Here is an 18336-nt window from a genome sequence, read left to right as displayed (position 1 = left end):
GGTTGGTCAAGGAATGCTTCCTTGATTTTGGTATTTTTAGACGTCATTTGATTTCAAAACAGATCTACAAAAATTGTCTCAGCTCAAACGTGATCTTCCATATCGGGGAAATCAGAAGCTGGGGTGTTCTTTGTTCATGAGTTTGCATTTGAGATTTTGTTTATTTTTTAAATCCTTTCATGGCTCATTTGCCATATCAAGTCAGAAAGAAATCCCCGTCCTAACAGACTTCCCTCCGTTTTCTGTGATCAAAAAGCAGTTATATTTTATTGTCTTGAGGAAGGTAACGGAAAAGGATCTGGGCATCCTGGGGGCCATAAAATTGAACACGGGCCAAAAACGCTGAAGTGCCCATGCTGAAAAGGTGAATGGTATCCTGGGTTGCAGGAGGCAGGTCGAGGCAGGGGGATCCCTGCCCTCTGCTCAGCACTGCTGAGGCCAAACCTCAGCAGGGCTGTGCCGAGTTCTGGGCTCCCCAGTATGGAAGACACGAACACATTGGAGAGAGGGCAACAAAGAGCCACAAAAATGACAGAAAAGAAAGCATCTCTCCTAGAAGGAAAGGCTTAGAGAGCTGGGACCGTTCAGCCTTGGAGAAGAGGCAGCTCGGCGGAACTCAAACACCTGTATTAACACCTGCAGGGAGAATGCCAAGAGGACGGAGCCAGGCTCTTCCCAGCGGTTTTAGTCCTTCTTCCGGCAGGGCTTAGCGGTCACAGGAGCAACGCTCCTCCCGTACACTACCGCCGCTCCCAGCCTAAGCCACAGCACCCTGACACGATCCTACCCTCTATTCGCGCAGTGGAGTATTTTGAAGCATTTCCAAGCTCCGCTTTACCCGAGAGGCACAGAAGTGGGTGGGCAGGGGGGTTTGAGGCCTCCCGGAGAGGGCGCGGTGCCGGTCCCGGAAGGAGGGGGTGACGTGCCGCCGCCGCAAGAGGCCATGGCGGAGGCTCCGCCCGCGGCGTCGCGGGGATTCCTCAGGGCGGGGCCTCCTCCCGCTGCCACGGACGTGCCTCTGCTGGCCCCGCCCCTATATAAGGGGCGGCTCCAGCGCGGTCCTGACCGCGGTCGTCGCGTCTCCCGCAGCCGACCCGCGCTCGGGCACCATGGCAGGTCAGTGTGCACCCGCCCGGCTCTCGCCGCCCTTCGCGGGGGCCGCGGGCCGCGCTCGCGGAGCCGTCACGCGCTCCCGGCCAGCGGTCGCGGCGGCCGCGGCTGCGCCTATGTTTAGGCGGCCGTGCCTATGTTTAGGCGGCCGTCCCGGCGGAGAGCGTGCTCCGGCTGGTGGGGGCAGCGGCTGCCCGCGGAGGGGGTGGGAGCCGTCCCGCCGGGCCTCGCTGTGCGGTTTGAGAGGACGCGCACGGTGTCGGCTCTCTCCGCGCCTACCTCGATGCTCTGCCCCAGGCTCCGTCCCCTAACGGACGGGATGCAGCCGGCGTGGTGAGGAGCAGGCTGGGTCGGAGATGCCACTTGTAGGGCTACAATGGCTCACAGGGGAAAACGCAGCCCTCTCCTGAAACGCCTGAGAGAGCTTGTGATTTCTGTGATTTTGATACTTTGCAGTGAGTAGGTCCTTACCGGCTCTCCACGAACGTGTTGCTTTTTTCTTCCGTGTTTCTTTTGGTTTTTTGTGTGGGTTTTTTTGGTTGGTTGGTTGGGGTTTTTCTGTTGTTGTTTTTTTTTGCGGTTGTTTGTTTTGCTTTGTTTTTCTCCCGATTTTCACATGAAGTTGTCAGGAGATTCGGTTTCATTTTCAGGTCTGGAAGCCTGCAGGAAGTCTGCCCCCCATAACATGCTCCTGTCTCTCTAGGAATCCCGTACTCAAAAAAAAAGTCAGATATACTAGCACCTAACTCAGAGAATAGGAGCAAAGGCAAGCATCTGTGAACTCTGGCTATGCCTACAAAAAATCTTCCAGGGGAATTTTTAAATGATCTGGGGCAAGCACTCCAATAACCTCCTGCATGCCATCAAATGAAAGATCGCTTTTAGCTCAGACTTCCAGGATGCTTGTGGATTTGTAAGGGCTAGTACAAAACATTGCAAAGAGATATTACAGCCCGTGACCTGGGCAGCCAAAGAGGTCTCTGAAGTGGCATGGTTTTGTCTGGGTAAGTCAGTTAGGAAGCTGTCTCTCATTCTATGTCGTTTTGCAGACATACTGTCACCAAGAGTTAATTCTCTTTCAGGCCTAACAGTGGTTGCTGTGTAAACGCAAGATTCTGTGTTTACAGAGAAGGGGAAAAGGATGAGATGGGAGACCCATACACCTGAAATACCTGTTGCTTAGGTAGAATGGACTAGTCTTTTGCAGATATAACTTCCATAATAAGCACCAATGGGTCTTGCTCAAACTGTAGTGTGGGCTCATGTACTTGTGAATGTACTTTAGATATAGAATAGAACGTAGTTTATTCAAAACTTCGGAAAGTTATGCTGACTTAGATGGTCTTCAAATTGGCAATATTCACCTCCCGGCGTGCAGTTGTAAAGTTTCCTCCTAGAGTTGAGATGCAGTAGGGGGCTTCTTAGCCTTTACTCCATCATTAAATTGACTTTATTTCTCTGAAAACCTTTGTGTGTGACTATTCAGTTTCAAGAAGATGAGACAGAGTAAAAGTATACCTGCTAACAGGTCAGTGAAGAAAAGACCTGTCTTTCAGTGGCAAGGTCACTTTAAGAATTAGTCTTACACCATTAGGGGGAAAAAAAAAAACCAAACAAGCAACGTTCAGATGAATATTGGGCACAATCCCACGTTGTCTGCCCTGGACTTTTAGTGAGCTGTCTGAGAGTATAGTTTCAGACTTCCACGTATTGAATAGTAACATGCAAATTACCGAGTGAAAAGCCCTGTCCTATTAGGAGGATGTTTATACAACTTAAAATGTTACACACTTGCCCTTTCAAAGAAACATAAAGTTGGTCTGCAGACCTGCTGAATATGAACTAGTACAAATAGGCAGCTAAAAGTGAATTGAAACAAAATATCTTTATTCCTGGCATTATAGAAGCTTTTTTGATCTTTGTGATTGACCACTATAATCTAAATCCCTTGGGACTAGTTGGTTTTGCTGCTAAGCAAAATAGAAGGTTTTGTAGCTGGTCTAGAGATCTTGCAGACCAGGTTTGCAGAGTTTATAGGCAATTATGGTATATGATTGTCTGTCGTTGACTGTTGAGGGGGTATTAAGTTAAAAAGATATTGACGAAGACTGCCTCGAGAACTTAAGAGTTGAGCCAAACAACAATTTTTCTGAAAGGAGTCGGTATTTTAATGTTACTACTAGGCTTGATAGTAAGCCTTTAAGTGCCCAGGACTCTCACTCTGTTCTAACCTAGTTAACACCTTCTGTAAAGAGAAAATAAATCAAAGTTGCTAAAACAAATTTGGCTCTTGAAATTCTTTGGAAGAAACTGTTTTGTTGATAGAGTGAAAAACAGGTTGGTAGAAAAGAGCATGCTTTCTAAAATGATACAACTTTGAAAGGAGGTCTATATGAAAAATAGCTAACAGGGAACTGAAAAACTTTTATAAGGTACTTGTTTGCTTTTGTCAGTCCCACTCTGGCAATTTAAAACAACGTGAAAGAATGCAAAGCTTGTATAATATGGCTTCAGTAAGTACTATATGGCAAAACCATCTCTCTTAAGCTGTATTTAAGATACAGCTGGAGCAGAAGATTATAGTACCTCTTTTTGTTCAAAGAGCGAAAATTGTTCCTGCAAGTTTTAAATTGCTTTTTGTATTACTAGTTACTTGCCATTTAAATCTTGCATTCTTGTGACAGAGCTGCAATCATGGGTTGCAGAACAACTCATCTGCAAAATCCTGAGCTAGCAAAACTTAAAACTGTTGTCTAAGATATAATTCAATACTTACTTTCATTTGGAAATGAAATGCAGGTTTTATGTGCTTTAGCTTTGGGGTTGAGAGCTGAACCTAGAGAAACTCTACAAAACCCTACTAACTTTAGGCCAAAAGCACGCCTACTGACTCCAAACACTTTTTGCATAATTGCATATTAGTGGCCAAAGTAGGGCTCTTTAGAATTTGGGACTGTCTCTACATTTGGTGTGACTTATTTAACCTGTGGACAAATTTGAACTGGTGTTCTTTTGAAACGGTCTTGATTTTTGTAGGTCATTTTACTGCATTTTGCCATTTGTCAAGTTACCAACAGCAAATATAGGTATGCAAGTAATCTGCTTCATTCAGTCACATAGGAAGGCCCTATACACAGAAGTAAAGGGCTTATCTTAGAGGCCTCACAGCATGATTACATAACAGTACTAGGTTTAGAATGTATGTCTTTCAGAATAAAGTAGTGTATCATGCTAACTCGACCAAGTTCATTTCTTCCAGACCAGTCTTTTGTGACTCTAGCCACAAATGACTCCTATGTGAAAGGAGCACTGGTACTTGGTTCATCCTTGCAACAGTACAGAACAACAAGGAAGCTGACTGCACTCATAACTCCTCAGGTCTCAGATCTTATGAGGTAAGGTCACTCACATACTTCAGACTGCAACAGTTGCTGCTGATGTGCAGGTTGTAAAATGAAAGCTAAATTCCTCAACAGTAACCTTTTAAAACTCTGGAAGCTAACAGCTCATTTCAGCAGAACTTAATTTATCTATGCTATCTGGGGTTCTGTAAGTTCTTAAAACATGAAGCTTTGTGTTTTGGTGTGTTTTTTTTCTTCCCTGTGATCAAATAGTCTGCAGTTAGAGCTCTAAACCATGACTTGATACTGATATTTCCGCTGGATCTTTGCTCTTTTGTAGTCCTACTTAGAATTATCCAACAATGTGATACTACCTGTGCATTTGTTAGTGCTATGTGTGTATGCATGTGGAGGTGGAAGCAGGGAATTGGTATTTATTTGTTTTGCAGAAGTATTCCTCATCGAGATAATATAACACAAGCTCTCTTGAAATCTAGCAGACACTTCAAATCAAATTTTACCATGAGTATGTCAAATTTTACACTGAGTATGTCAAATCAGCAGCTGAACAGAGACTTCTAACGAGGTCACCACAGTACATCAAATGAAGTTAACAGGCTTCCTGCAGCCTCCTTAGAATAGTGTCACTGTGGTATGGACTGGATTCTCTTTCCACATATAAGAGGGTAAAAAAAAAAAAAAAGACAAACAATGAAACAGTAACTATGGGAACTACACATGATGGGTCAAGATTCTCTGCATGAGGAAGAAATGCTGAAAAGAGTTATCAATATAAAGACACAATAGAGAGGTGACTCAATAAAAAAACGCAGTGACTCTCCCTGGAGTCTCCTGGCAGCTAAACAGTCGTATCAATATTAAGATGTTGCACATAGGAATATCCATTCCAGCCTACTAGGTGAGTGTGCTCTTTTAAGATGAGCCCTAAATGTACCCATGTGCTAGTGGAAGCCAGCTAGTCCTATGCCCTTAGTCATACCTATGTACTTAGTGGTGTAATTGGAACTTGCATTTCTCGCCCTGTCTCCACTAGCAAAGTATGCCTGAAGTTCAGAAGCACTGTCCACACCGAACTGTCGGTACAAAGACTGCCTTGCAAAGCAGAGTTCCAAAACTCATTTGCAAGCTCTGTGACGCAAATTGTACTGGTAGTTGCTGAGCATTCAAGATACTCTGTAGAACAGTAAGACTTTACTGATGTTTCCTGTTTTAAGCAGGACCTTAACACCTTAATCTCTTGAACTAATGGTAATGCTCTATTGATGGTAAAGCAAAGGATATCTGGCACAAATTTTCACTAAACTGCCTGAAAGTTTGTCACTCTCTAGCGAATACCATACTGGCTCAAAACATTTCCGTACCCACAGCCATGACTAAGTCAATCTTGAAAAGATTTTATGGGATAAAGAAAGGTTTAGCGACTGGGTCTAGTCAGATGTCTCAAATGTCCTAGATGTCACAAATCCAGAACACTGTAAGTATTGCATAAAATTGTGTCTCAGCAGTAGCTACTGTCCTGCTCAAGCTAATCTAACAGCTTCCCATTTCTTAACTGCCTGCTCAGAGTAGACTGTTAAATCTGAATCTGGATGGAAAAAAAAAAACCTTTGTAGAAAGTTTCTTCTACATAGCTGTGACTTACTGGACTTGATAGCAATGGCAACTAAAACTCTGTGGAAGGAAAAAAAAACCCAAGAGACTTCTCTGTTCCCCAAAAGTTTGTACATTGCAAACTTTGTGGCAGACAGGTGTACTTGTGTGTTCCAACGTATGCAGTCAACTCCTGCCTTTTTTTAACAAGAAATGTTGCCAGGTTCCCTGCTATTCCACTTCTTTTACGGAATCTGTCACGTGGTCTGTTGTTGTAGTAACACTAGAACTAAATCTTGCCAATTGACTCTTCCGCAGGAGAGTGCTGGAAAAAGTCTTTGATGAAGTCATATTGGTAAATGTCTTGGATAGTGGGGATTCAGCACACTTGGCGTTAATGAAAAGACCTGAGCTGGGTGTCACACTAACAAAACTTCACTGCTGGGAACTGACACAGTTTTCAAAATGTGTTTTCATGGATGCAGACACAATGGTAAGTGCTTGTGTCCCATGTATCAGGGTGTATCACATGACCTAGTATCACGGTTGTTGGATTTTTTCCTGTGGGTTGTTTTTTGTTTTTTTTAAGCATAGGGGTAATAGAAACCTTTTACCAGATTGACTAGTACCAGTAAGAATGTGTGTGCCTTTTAAACTAAATTTAACTGTAATGAAGTCTGTGGGGACTATTTCTGTAAAGTATTGTCTTTCATAAGGTGAACACTGACACAAGAACTTTCATTCATGTCTTAATGTTGATGCTAAAATCCATTAAAATGTGATACCACAATTCCTAACCTAAAAGCATCTTTTTAAACTCCTTTACAATTAGGTTTTGTCAAATATAGATGAGCTTTTTGAGAGAGAAGAGCTGTCTGCAGCACCAGATCCAGGCTGGCCCGACTGTTTTAATTCAGGAGTTTTTGTTTACCGACCTTCCATTGAAACATACAGTCAGCTGTTACAGTTTGCCACAGAGAAAGGCAGCTTTGATGGTATGTATTAATTTGTATGTCAGTGTAAGTACACAAAAATGGTGACAGTAGTTGGGATGGCTCAGTAACTACATACATCTCAAGGGGAGTCTATATGATAGAATTCTTAACACAACTATGCAAAAACTGTATCCTTCTCAGAGGCTATCATTACCATATGTAGTCAAACAATTTTTTCAGACTTTGTGAAATAAAAACTGAGTTTGGCCTCCAGACCAAAAGGTGTAGAATCATATAACAAGAAATGAAACTCCACTACTATGCTTCAGACATTCCTAATGCTCAAGGCTTGAATGTTCCATACTAAGCTGCTATAGAAAAAAATAGTTCTCTTTACCAATATCAAGTGCATGTGGTAGCCTTGGCTGCTTCCCACTACAGGTTACTTGGGATCAGCCACTGTACCAGGTTTAAGCTTGAGAATCCCAGTTCTGCTGTCCTGTAAGTCTACTAAATCTGTCACTGTCACAGTAAATGAGTATGTTGTTTGGAGACGACTATAGTTAAAGGCTTCTGATTATCACTGTTTCCTGTCAATTACTTTATTTAACTACTGTGGTACAAAACAAAGTCTAAATTAAAAAACTACAGAAAATTATGTAAATAAGACCATAAAATGGAACTCTCGGATTGAAGGTAATGAGCTAGCCCATTGATTTACCTCTCAGTACTTTGTGAAAAGTAAAATACCCAGATGTCACTCCTGGTCTGCAGAATAATCCTTGTTACTGTAACGACTCTTGTGTGTGGCCTTCTAAAGAACATTAGTCAGTCGCATGCTTAATGCCACCTAATGAAAATGAGTACTGTCGTGTAATAAAGGTCTGTACCTTGCTGTGCAAATTGATCACCAGCTATGGGAAAATCCATAGCATAATTCTGAATTGTTGCATTAAAACTAACAAAATCCCCAAAACCAAACAAAAAAAACCCAATCACCCCCTCCCACACCCTCCCCCGAAAAAAAACCCAACCCACTCCCCTCCCAAAAGCAAGCAAACAAAAAAACCCCAAATGAATAGAATTGCTACTACAATATGCTTTCTGACTTGAAAGCTAAAGCCACGCAATGGTAAAGCTTCTGTCTTAAATGCAAAGCAACTGTTGCAGCACCTAACAGCAAAAAAAGTGGGTTAATTGTTTAGGTATCAAATTCCTTGAACTGTTATTTGTACTTCAGCTTCAAAATTTACTTAGTTTTTATTAAATGGTAGCACTGATGTGAGGAATGAGACCATGAAGACCTAGACCATCTGTATAAGCTATTGCCTAGCTTGGGAACTTGGTAGGGAGAAAGGGACTTGAAAATTAGATTGACTTAGAGAGTAATAAAAGGGTCTAGGAAATTTAGTAAGAGAAACCTGTGAAGGGTCACTGCTTTTAATAGGACAGAGGGATGCAAAGTTAACCTATCAAACTATGTGTAGTTGAAGTCAAGCTGTAAGTTCCTTGTTTGCAGTAGGAGTAACTAGTGAATGGAAGACCTTCTAGAATATTTCTTGCATGTAACAGCAAACAGCTGCCTCCTATGTAGTGATGTTGTCCAGAAATGGCAGAATGATGGCTACTTATATAGACATCTACTGTGTCTGTCTAAATTTCACCTTTCTAGATAATAAAGAGCATGTCATGCAACTACTCTAGATAGCATCTAAAAGTAGTGGATGGGAAAGAAAAGCTTGGTTTCAGAAGAAATCTGGTAGTACTGCTACCTTAGGAATGTTGCTATGGTTTAGACAATCCTCTGGCTCTTTAGCCTGGGATCCAAAATAGTTGCTTTTACAGTCTTGCTGTATTGTACCTTCATATGTATCTGTAACTATGTAGTTAATATAAGCACTGCCTGATTTTTCACCTTATGTCTGAGATCCTGTTTATATATAAACAACACTCCTGTTGAAGTCTGAATTAGGACAGCTAGATGCTGCTTTCATTGTCTGCTTTGGCACAAATGCATGTAATCTGAAAAAAAAGTCGAGTACGTAAAACAATCCGAGCAAGAGCGAGTCCTGTAGGGGAAGTTAAGTACACTGTTGCTGCCCCTTAGGTTCTTTTATGATGGATACAAGTTCTCCAAAAGTGCTTTCCTTCCTTTATGGATTGAGAGGCAAGTCAGAGGTTTGAAATTACTAGACTGAGTCTCCAGGCTGTTTCTCACTCTGCAATCTGCATGTATGCTGACAGCTGTAACAGGATACCTAGAATTTATATTTGTCAGTGTACTGTCTGTACATCTAAGTTTATGCCCGGCCTCTAGATACTTCAGCTGCAGAAAACAAATTCTGCTCAAACAGCACTGATGGTATAAACCTTAATGCTGCCCTAAATCGAATCATAGGCCAATAAAAACCTTTTTCTGAGTCAGCAGAGACAGAGTGCTTGAGAAAACTCAAGATTGAAATGAAGCATTGCCTACTAACTTAAGCTATCCATTTATCTACTCTTTAGTAATGCTATTTGTGAATGCTGTGAAAGAATACAGCAAGTGAAAGTTGGAGGACTCCCTTCAATCTCCTCGATAAGAGGAATTACCATTTAAAGACTAATCATATTCATTGTGATAAAGAATGAATGGATATAGATAAATAGGTTTTTACTTCTCATTTGCTGCTTATAAACTAGTCTAGTCTGCTCTGGTCTGAAGGCTATATTTATTTTTTTAGTTAATCTACTACTGAGATACCAAACAACTTCAGACTCACTTAACCTTGTAACAACTAACTACCTGCAAACTAAGAGGTGACCTCCTCTGAACACAGATTGCTATCCTCATTTAGTGGTTAGTCAGGAGCTTTTTACTACAGAACTAGAAACACCTATTGTCTGTTAAGGAATGTAATGGAGTTTTACTAGAGTTGTCACCATAATTACATGTGCTTTTCTTATCAGATCAGTGTGGAGGTAGATGCATCTGGGACTGCAGGTCTAACAGGCTGCCGATACCCTAACTCTGTCAGTGAGATTATGTTGGTTTCATGCATTTGTAAACTTAAGTAATAAAACTAGTTGTTGCCATTTCATCTTCTGAGCTGCAGTTTTCCTGAAGCTGACCAGTGCTCAGTTAAACTGTTTTATTGTGGGAGTTTTTTTGCTGCCTTATACAGATTGAATTTAAGGTGTAAAAGAAACTGAATGGCAGAGTTTGTGAGCAGCTTCCTATCTTTTAACAAAAGTATCCCCATCACACTATTTCATTCTCTCTACATTTTTGGAATATTTAGATGCTGCAAGGTTTACAGGGTTGTTCACAAATAGAACTGTAGTACTCTGTGCCAGACTTCTACAGGACATGATAACATGCGTTACCAAACCTTACTTAGTAAGGTGACTGAAAAAGATCCTTGAACAGCTGTCTGATGCTCGTAGCCTATTAATGCTTTCTCTTTTAGGTGCAGATCAGGGGTTATTAAACACCTTCTTCAGCAGCTGGGCAACAACAGACATGAGCAAACATCTACCGTTTATATATAATTTGAGCAGCACTTCTGTATATTCCTACCTTCCAGCATTTAAAGCGTAAGTTGAAAACTTCAAGAAGACTTTCAGAGCATACATAAACTAATTTCTTGTAACAGAATGAGCAGGCATGATGTGACCTTTCACAGGTTTTCTAGAAGGAGACTGTTCCTGTCACTCAAAATATCACCGTTTTTTCTCTTAAAAAAAAGGTTGAATTGATGAAAGTCAAATGAATCATCTCAAGATAAACACAGAGAGACAGCTGTATCTGTAGCTTAAACCATTCACCCCTGGTGAAACGCTGAAATTGATTTAGAGTAAGCACCTTTGACAGGTCACTTGCAAAAGGAAACACTCTTCCAGTATTGGATACAGGCTAGTACAGTTCTAACCAATGGCAGTAGGCTCTTCAATCAACTTGAGCTGAACTTCAGCTTGTCACTGGTGGTATCCTTCCCACTTAGATAACTTGCCATTTCTTCTCTCCAATTATTTAGGGTATTTGACAACCAGTAGTTACAGTTTCATCTAGTCAACCTATACCATTCAAATAAGTGTGGTGAACAAAAATTTGTATCAAGCTAGAATTCTCTCCTAATGGTCCTTCTAGACCACTTTCAGTTCCTTAAGTAACAGCAAGATGAAAGAAAGAATACAGCCAACCATAAATCATTGCGTGTTTCCTCTGTGACAAAAGTTGTAGCCTCCCTAGCTAGCAGCACTAGTTTGGCATGTGAGTAAACTGTATGTCAGAGGCAGGGTTGTTGACTGTTTTAACAATCCAGGAGAAAGGGGGCGGGGGGGGAAGAAGGGAAACTGAAGCGTTACACAGAAACTCTTTATTATGAGCTACAGAAGCTGGAGGCAAGGGAAAGTGCTAAGTGCATAAAAACAATCTGATCTCTGAATGACATCAGGTTTCTAGTGTCTAAAGCAGCAGCTGGCATAAGCAGGGCTTGCTGGCTCAAGATCAAACTATGTCTTGTGATCAGAATACTGTTTGGAATCTTGTCATGCTGAAAGTGGAACACTTATTTAAAGAAATATATGCAAGCCTCAGAATGACTAAGTAGCTGGATAGCATTGGATAAACTAACGTCTGTTGTAGAGTAGGCTCTCTTTCCATGGCTGGCTGTTAGTCACATGACCTTAATTTTACAAATTACTTTGTTGCCAAGAAAGACTAATTGGATCTGAGGAGCTCCTGACAAAATTTCTCTTTAATTGATCAAATAGCTTACTTAACTGAATTCATCAGACCTTCAAAAATAGAATGCTGGAAGTGCAGCCCTTGTAAGTAACATTCCCTGCTCAATAGGTGGAACAAGTTCCCTTGGTTAGATCAGCAGCTATGCTCCTGACAATCAGCAGTTGGACTATAGTGAAATTTAAACCTACTGACAGCAATAGCTAAGTTTTTTGCAGCTTTGTACAGCGAGACTAGATTTCACAGCAGTCTCAGTAATCCTTTTTCCAAAGGAAAATGCCAATTCATGACAAATGCTCTCTAACTTCAAAACATTGATGAAGGACTTTTCTGGGAGATGTGGAAAGACAGATTAGTTGCTGAGGCCAGTGTGGACATAAAGCTTCCTAACAGTTGAGCTTAATGTCAAAATAAAGTATTGCAGGTCCAGAAAGTACCTAGAAAGCAGAGGCTGAAAACATTGTAGAAGCTTGGCATCTCTTGTTCTGACTGTAAGTGGACAGGATACTAAGAGGACACTTCACCCTTTGCAACAAATGTCACATGATACTTCTTATGCATTCTATTTTCTAGCTTAACTTCCCTTGATTTTTGAACAGTAAGTTTCTTCAGAACAGCAACAGCCTAAGATGCTGAAGAAGAAAACTTGGATTGTTTAGTACTGTGACAGCTAATAAAACTAAGGTGGTCCCCTTATGCTAAATCTTGACTTTTGGGGTTTGAAGTTAAAGTCCAGTAACTGATCTCTTGAAGACATTTGTTTTTTCCTGCAGTTAATGCAAGTATTTGGCCTTTCATACACACACAAGTCTTTACTCTGCAAAGATCAGTTGTATTCAACACATTAAACGTGAACATTGAAATACAGTCGGGAGCCTTAAAACAATATGAAACCCATAACCCCATCCAAATGCAGACTTGGTTTGAATATTCTATGGCTTTTGAAATACACCTATATCGTCTCCATACATAAAAGTCTAATGTCTGAGTCCTGGTCAAAATGACCAGCATCTGCTTAGTAAAATGTTAGGCAAGCTACTTAATGTTACTCTCCATTTCGGTCATGTTATGTTGACAAGAAAGCCTAATATGATACAAACTGAACTAGGTGAGATAGTCATTGTTAGCGGAAAGACCAGTATTGCATGGTCACAAAGCTGGATCAAGCTGAAACCAAGTTCTGGAACTGTAGGAGAATGACATGAATGTTGTCTCTTTCAGTCTTAAGTTCTTTACTTAAGAAGAGGTGCATCTCATCTATACTTTTAATATAGAACAACATACTGATAACAGTTGGGACAAAGCTGGAAGTCCACAGTGAAAATGGAGTTTAAATAGTTTCAAAAAGAAATGAAAATAACCCACCACCAAACCCGCCCATGGCTGCCCTCAGGTTATTTAGGAAGTAAGGGTTGTCTAGCAAGACCCCACTGCACCCAGGTCAGGAGTCTTCTAAAATGCCTTGGTTACACAAAGTTATTATTTTGCAGGGACATGGTCTCCTTGCAGCAGAGCCATCCAATGATCCATTTCTACAGGGCTATAAACTGAAAGGGGTAACTCTAAACACTAACCCTTCTCCACATAATACTTGTAATGCTTAACTCTCTGGCTTGCTGACTTTGGAGTAGAATCTTTTTCACTTTTAAAACCAGTTCCGATTGCAACGGCTGCTTGTGACTGCTCTCTCCCGAGCTATGGACATCATCCTAAAGACGTGAGTTGTCTGTAAGTATTTAAATAGCCCAGACCATTAGGTTTTGGTTGTATTCTGACTAGTGTAATGTAGAATTCAGTTTGCATTTTTTCTATTGTATTGCAATGCTTTCAGTCCCAATAGGCACTGGCAATTTGATCATTTAGCATTTAGCCTCCTAAAAATATTAATATTTCTGTTTTCTGGAAAAATACAGACATAGCAGGTTAAAAAAAGTTATGTCTGCCAGTCAAAACTCATTTTCTAGACACGTGTATAAACTGACTCGTAAACTTTTTTTCTGCCCATCAGGTTTGGTGCAAATACTAAGGTAGTGCATTTCCTGGGAAGTACAAAGCCATGGAACTATACATATGACTCCAGAACAAAAAGCATAAAGGGCAACATGGATGACCCTAAAATAGTTCACCCAGAATTCCTCAACATGTGGTGGGATACCTACATAGCCGATGTTTTACCATTACTAGAACAGCACGGAATTGTTAAAGATATTACTACAGGAGTAAATATGGTATGTTCTTTAGTAATCTTGTATATCCATACGTAAGTATGGATGACAGGTTATTTACCATTGCGTCAATTTCCCTTCCCCCTGTCCATCTCAGAGCATGGGTGTGGTTTAGTTTGTGGGATGCAGGGTATTTTAGTTTTGTCCTTTTAAGCTTGGAATAAATAATACTACAAAAGAGAAGCATGCTAGACAGGTCTTGGACATAGCTGTATGCTTGCCTAAAACAAACTATGTACATTGTTAATGTTGCACCAGGTCTTTCACTGGTAACTTCTTGGATGTAGTTACTTCTTTAATGTGTACAGAGAAGGGCCTAACTCTTAATGTGTTGCAGCTAATAAGGTTCTCAAGTAGAAGAACCTCAGTTCAGCATGCAAATATGTGCATACAGATTTTGCATGGTGAATCACATTTAGGTAAGCCTAGGATAACTTGAGAATCAATACTTATATCAACAGGCAGTGATGAATGCGAATACTTATTAACATTAAAGGAATGCTTCTAATTCTAGTTCTCATACACAGAGTTTAGTAGCCTGCATCTGGCTGCAGACTTCTTAGTCTTAGTACGTGGACCAGTTTAAGTTCTCAGCCTTTCTAAGAGCAAAGTTACTGATCTCTTAAGATGTGCTTCTCTTGGTAATCTTGCATCTTTCTAACAAACTATTTGCAGCTATCGGGCTTGGTCTATACTCTGGCTTTCTCTTGTGGCTTCTGTAGAGAGGTATGAAGAACTTAAACTTTACTTTTTTTTTTTCTTTTTCCCTTGCCAACTTCTGTAACTCTGCTTTGTTATTTTTCTAGGAAGGCTGCACAATCCCTACCCATTGGCAATGCTTGCTACTGTGCATGATAATATCTACTTTGTTGTCCCATTCTATGGCCTGTTGCTAGCTTTAGCTTTACAAAGTATTTCTATATTTTAACTCTACCTTTCCTTTTAGGCAGAAGTTACAGAGGCAGTGTCCCACGTGTCAGTATCACCATTATTATCCACTGAATCTTCAGAAGAACGCAAGGAACGGTGGGAACAGGGCCAAGCTGACTATATGGGAGTGGATTCCTTTGACAACATCAAGAAGAAACTTGATACCTACCTTCAGTAGAAGTGCCTGTCTCAAACAGTGGTGATGCAAGGACTTATTCCAGAACTAACAGCTAGAAAGGTATAGATGGTGGTCAGTTACACTTGCTAGTAGCTTGAGGAAAAACTTCTTGGCTGAAAGCCTCTGCAGTGCTACAGATGAAGACTGAGCAAAAGCTAGGAAGCAGAATCCTTGGGCCACCTATTACTGCCCAATTTCCAGTTCTCCTTACTAGATAAAACCAGGTATTTTCAGCTTAAAATTTCTTCTGTTTTGATCAATTGGCTCAACATATTCTTTAAACTGGGTTTGTTACTTCACCTCATTAAGGTGATTAGCATTGATTCCTTTGCTTGCTGTTTTAGATGTAAAATCTAATTCATGGGATTGCTCATACACTGGAGTGGTAGCCATTCTGCTTTACCATAGATGTATTAATGACACTGGAATACATACAGTTTTAACAGTAATAGCACTGCTTTGCTCTTCCAGTCACAATTGCACTGAAATTTTGACCAGGTTCTTACGCACAGTGCCTGCAGCATGGCAGAATGCGTTTTTCAGTTCTGTATACTATGGGACTAGTAAACTGAGTTTTATCTGTTCCTTGCAATGTTGCACTTGATACAAAAATAAAAAGTTGTCGTGCATTTGTCTTCCCTAAACTCTTGAGCAATTAAAAAAAAGGAGCTCCAAAGCAGTCTAACTAAAATATTTAACAGGTATAAATACCTTAAGCTTTGCTGATGCTACTCAAGCTCTCATTAGCAAATGTCCAGCTTTTAGTTTGTAATTATTTAGAAGTATTTAGTCATTTGCCAGGGAGCTGTTTGGGGCCAATCCCCATATTAGCTTGCCATAAACATAGGACAGGGCACTGGAGGAAGTACCTGCTGAAGCTGTTTACATTAGTAACTTGAAGTCTGGGAAGAAGGTGTCTTTCTTTCAAGTGGCTAAAGAAACATCATCCCTAATGTAAGCCCTGTATGCTGAACTTAGTCCCAAACACAACAGTGACACTACTTTGGCAAGGAAAGACTATGTAGTTGCTTAAGTAACTGTATCTACCCTGGTAAGGAAATCTACTCTTTCCATGTATAAAGCCAGTAAAAGAAAGTGCTTTTTTTGCTACACTCAGGCTACGTGTACTCCAAGACACATAGAAAAGCAGTAAAAATAAAGCATACTGATGACAGAGATTAGCTGTCATCTGTACTGAGGTTTAGATCTATCCTTTAGCCAAAAATCTAAACAGAACAAAATCAGTGTTCTTTGACAGCTGGACCTTGTACTAATCCAGAAACACTAAGAAAATATTACTTCATTATTTCCTAGTAAAGGAGGACTTTGGCTGGAATCTGGTGATGGTGTTAAACCTTTAGCCTAGAGATAAAATAAAGAATGAACAAGGACTCACCATTTGCTGGTAAAGCAGAAGACATAATACAAGTATAAGGGTTGGTCTGTTTTAACTTGTTTTCACTAGTTAATTACTCTATGATTTAATTGGTCACCATATAGGAAAAATGCTAAAAGATGAGGTCTAAACCAAAGTAGCTTGTAGCTACCTGAACTTCCACTTGTAACTAGCCCTTTCCTGTATGGGTTTTTCTTTTGCTGTGTTTTTGTTGTTTGTTTGTTTGTTTGTTTTTTTCAATGGATAAATTTGAAGTTGTATGAAAGCAGGAGGGATTGCTAGTTACAGTCTGTAATGACAAAAATATACTTTATCAAACAAATATTGGAGAGTTCTGCATACTCAAACACTACTCTATGGAAAATGGTAAAATAATCTTTTTAAGAGAAACACTAAATTTTCCTCCCCTTGTCTGTATTCATACTTGAGAATAGGCACGTTACTTATTTTTAAGCTTAGTGGGAGAGAACCAAGAAAGTATGAAAGTATGACATTTATCACCTGCCTGAAAATTTGGTTTAGCATGTAAGTTTTGTTACGTTAATACAATAAGATGAGGAGAGATGCTGAATAAGATGAAAACCAGTATGTTTGGGGTTAACAAGTACAGTTAGTGAAGAAAGATAACCTGTGAAAATAATTCTGTTGTAGCCTCTGTAACACATAGTATGCTCAAAGCCTCAGGAAAGGTATGACATCTATACCAAATTCTATGCAGCTTATTTTCAATAAAATGACCTTTATGTCATTATTTGCCACTATTTCCTTCACAATTGCTGCAGGCAGCTCTTTGCAGAAAAGCAGAGATCCCTTTTTATCCTTTGCAATAGCATCACTTGATACATCAAGCACTTTTCTGCACTAATCTGAAGGTGCTCAAAACAGCACTATACTCTAAACATCATTATTCAGAATAATCACAGCACTGCTTAGATTGCAACTCAAATATTGGAACTTCATTTGCCATTGTGAAGCCTACAACACCTATAAGGTGTTCCTTAAATGGTGACAACTCAGAGCAACTCTTAAAAGCTTAAGAAGCATTTTTTCCATATACATCTTTATTTTATGTATAGGGTTAAAAAACCCCAAAAAAACCCCAAAGAACAAAAACCCCCAAACAAATAAGCAAAACCAGAATGACAGACTATTGACTCAATCTTTGGAGTTATAAATAATTACAAAAACTCATTTCTAGAACATACTGTTTAAACTCCACAAAAGAGAATGCCAAAAGCCAAAGACTACTTACAGATCATAAAAAGCAGAAAAAAAGTCCAAACAGCCAAAACACCAAGGTGTTTAACCACCTGCTTACTGAACATCTCCATCAAATCAGACAGAAGTTTTCTGTGCTTAGCTTTTACCTCTTTTTTTCTCAGATACATTAATGGCTTTCTTGGGAGAGACCATAAAGCTTAGTAGTACCTTTAGTAAATTATATATGGCTTTGGAACATGGAAATCATAATCTAATAGACAAAAAAAAACCCATACTAGTAATTGTGTTCAGTTGTTTTCATAATCACAATAATAGTTTTCATAATCATACATGCCAAATGTCAGCATACTTTCACATAAATAATGATGTAGCTTGATTAGTCATAGAAATGGCTCTCTTCCCTGTGAAATTTTTACTTGGAAAATGGATATAACAGAAAAAAAGGCCAAATCCCCCCTTCATAATTGCAAATTATTTTTCCAGTTTATCTCTAAATATCAAAATCTGAACGAGAACAACGCAAAGAAAGTTTAATTTAGATAAACTCCATGCAAAAAAACCCAAAAAACCAAAAAGAAAAAAAAAAAAACAATCCCAAAAAACCCCACTCAAAACCCAACTTCAATCAGGTTTAGCTCTGTTTTCTTGCTCTTTTTCAGCTTT

At 39.9% G+C, this 18336-nt stretch overlaps 1 protein-coding gene across 1 annotated transcript; it reads left to right on the top strand.

Annotated features, from left to right (window-relative positions):
- Positions 1–993: 993 nt before the first annotated feature.
- Positions 994–17100, top strand: GYG1 (glycogenin 1). The gene is made up of 7 exons (XM_005525165.3): positions 994–1116; positions 4370–4505; positions 6381–6555; positions 6895–7057; positions 10447–10573; positions 13732–13951; positions 14895–17100. The coding sequence occupies exons 1-7, from the start codon at positions 1110–1112 to the stop codon at positions 15054–15056; spliced, it is 990 nt and encodes a 329-aa protein (XP_005525222.1). The 5' UTR covers positions 994–1109; the 3' UTR covers positions 15057–17100.
- Positions 17101–18336: the final 1236 nt, after the last annotated feature.

This window comes from Pseudopodoces humilis, chromosome 11, assembly GCF_049639895.1.
Source record: "Pseudopodoces humilis isolate 2021_Gansu_Grassland_sample_001 chromosome 11, ASM4963989v1, whole genome shotgun sequence".
Taxonomy (NCBI): domain Eukaryota; kingdom Metazoa; phylum Chordata; class Aves; order Passeriformes; family Paridae; genus Pseudopodoces; species Pseudopodoces humilis.
This window is presented reverse-complemented; position numbering and strand designations above follow the sequence as displayed.

Excerpts from the sequence above, each read along its gene's own strand:
- GYG1 (XM_005525165.3), top strand. Across the intron at positions 4,506-6,380 it reads CAGGTCTCAGATCTTATGAG|GAGAGTGCTGGAAAAAGTCT; the intron begins GTAAGGTCACTC and ends ACTCTTCCGCAG. Across the intron at positions 6,556-6,894 it reads TCATGGATGCAGACACAATG|GTTTTGTCAAATATAGATGA; the intron begins GTAAGTGCTTGT and ends CTTTACAATTAG.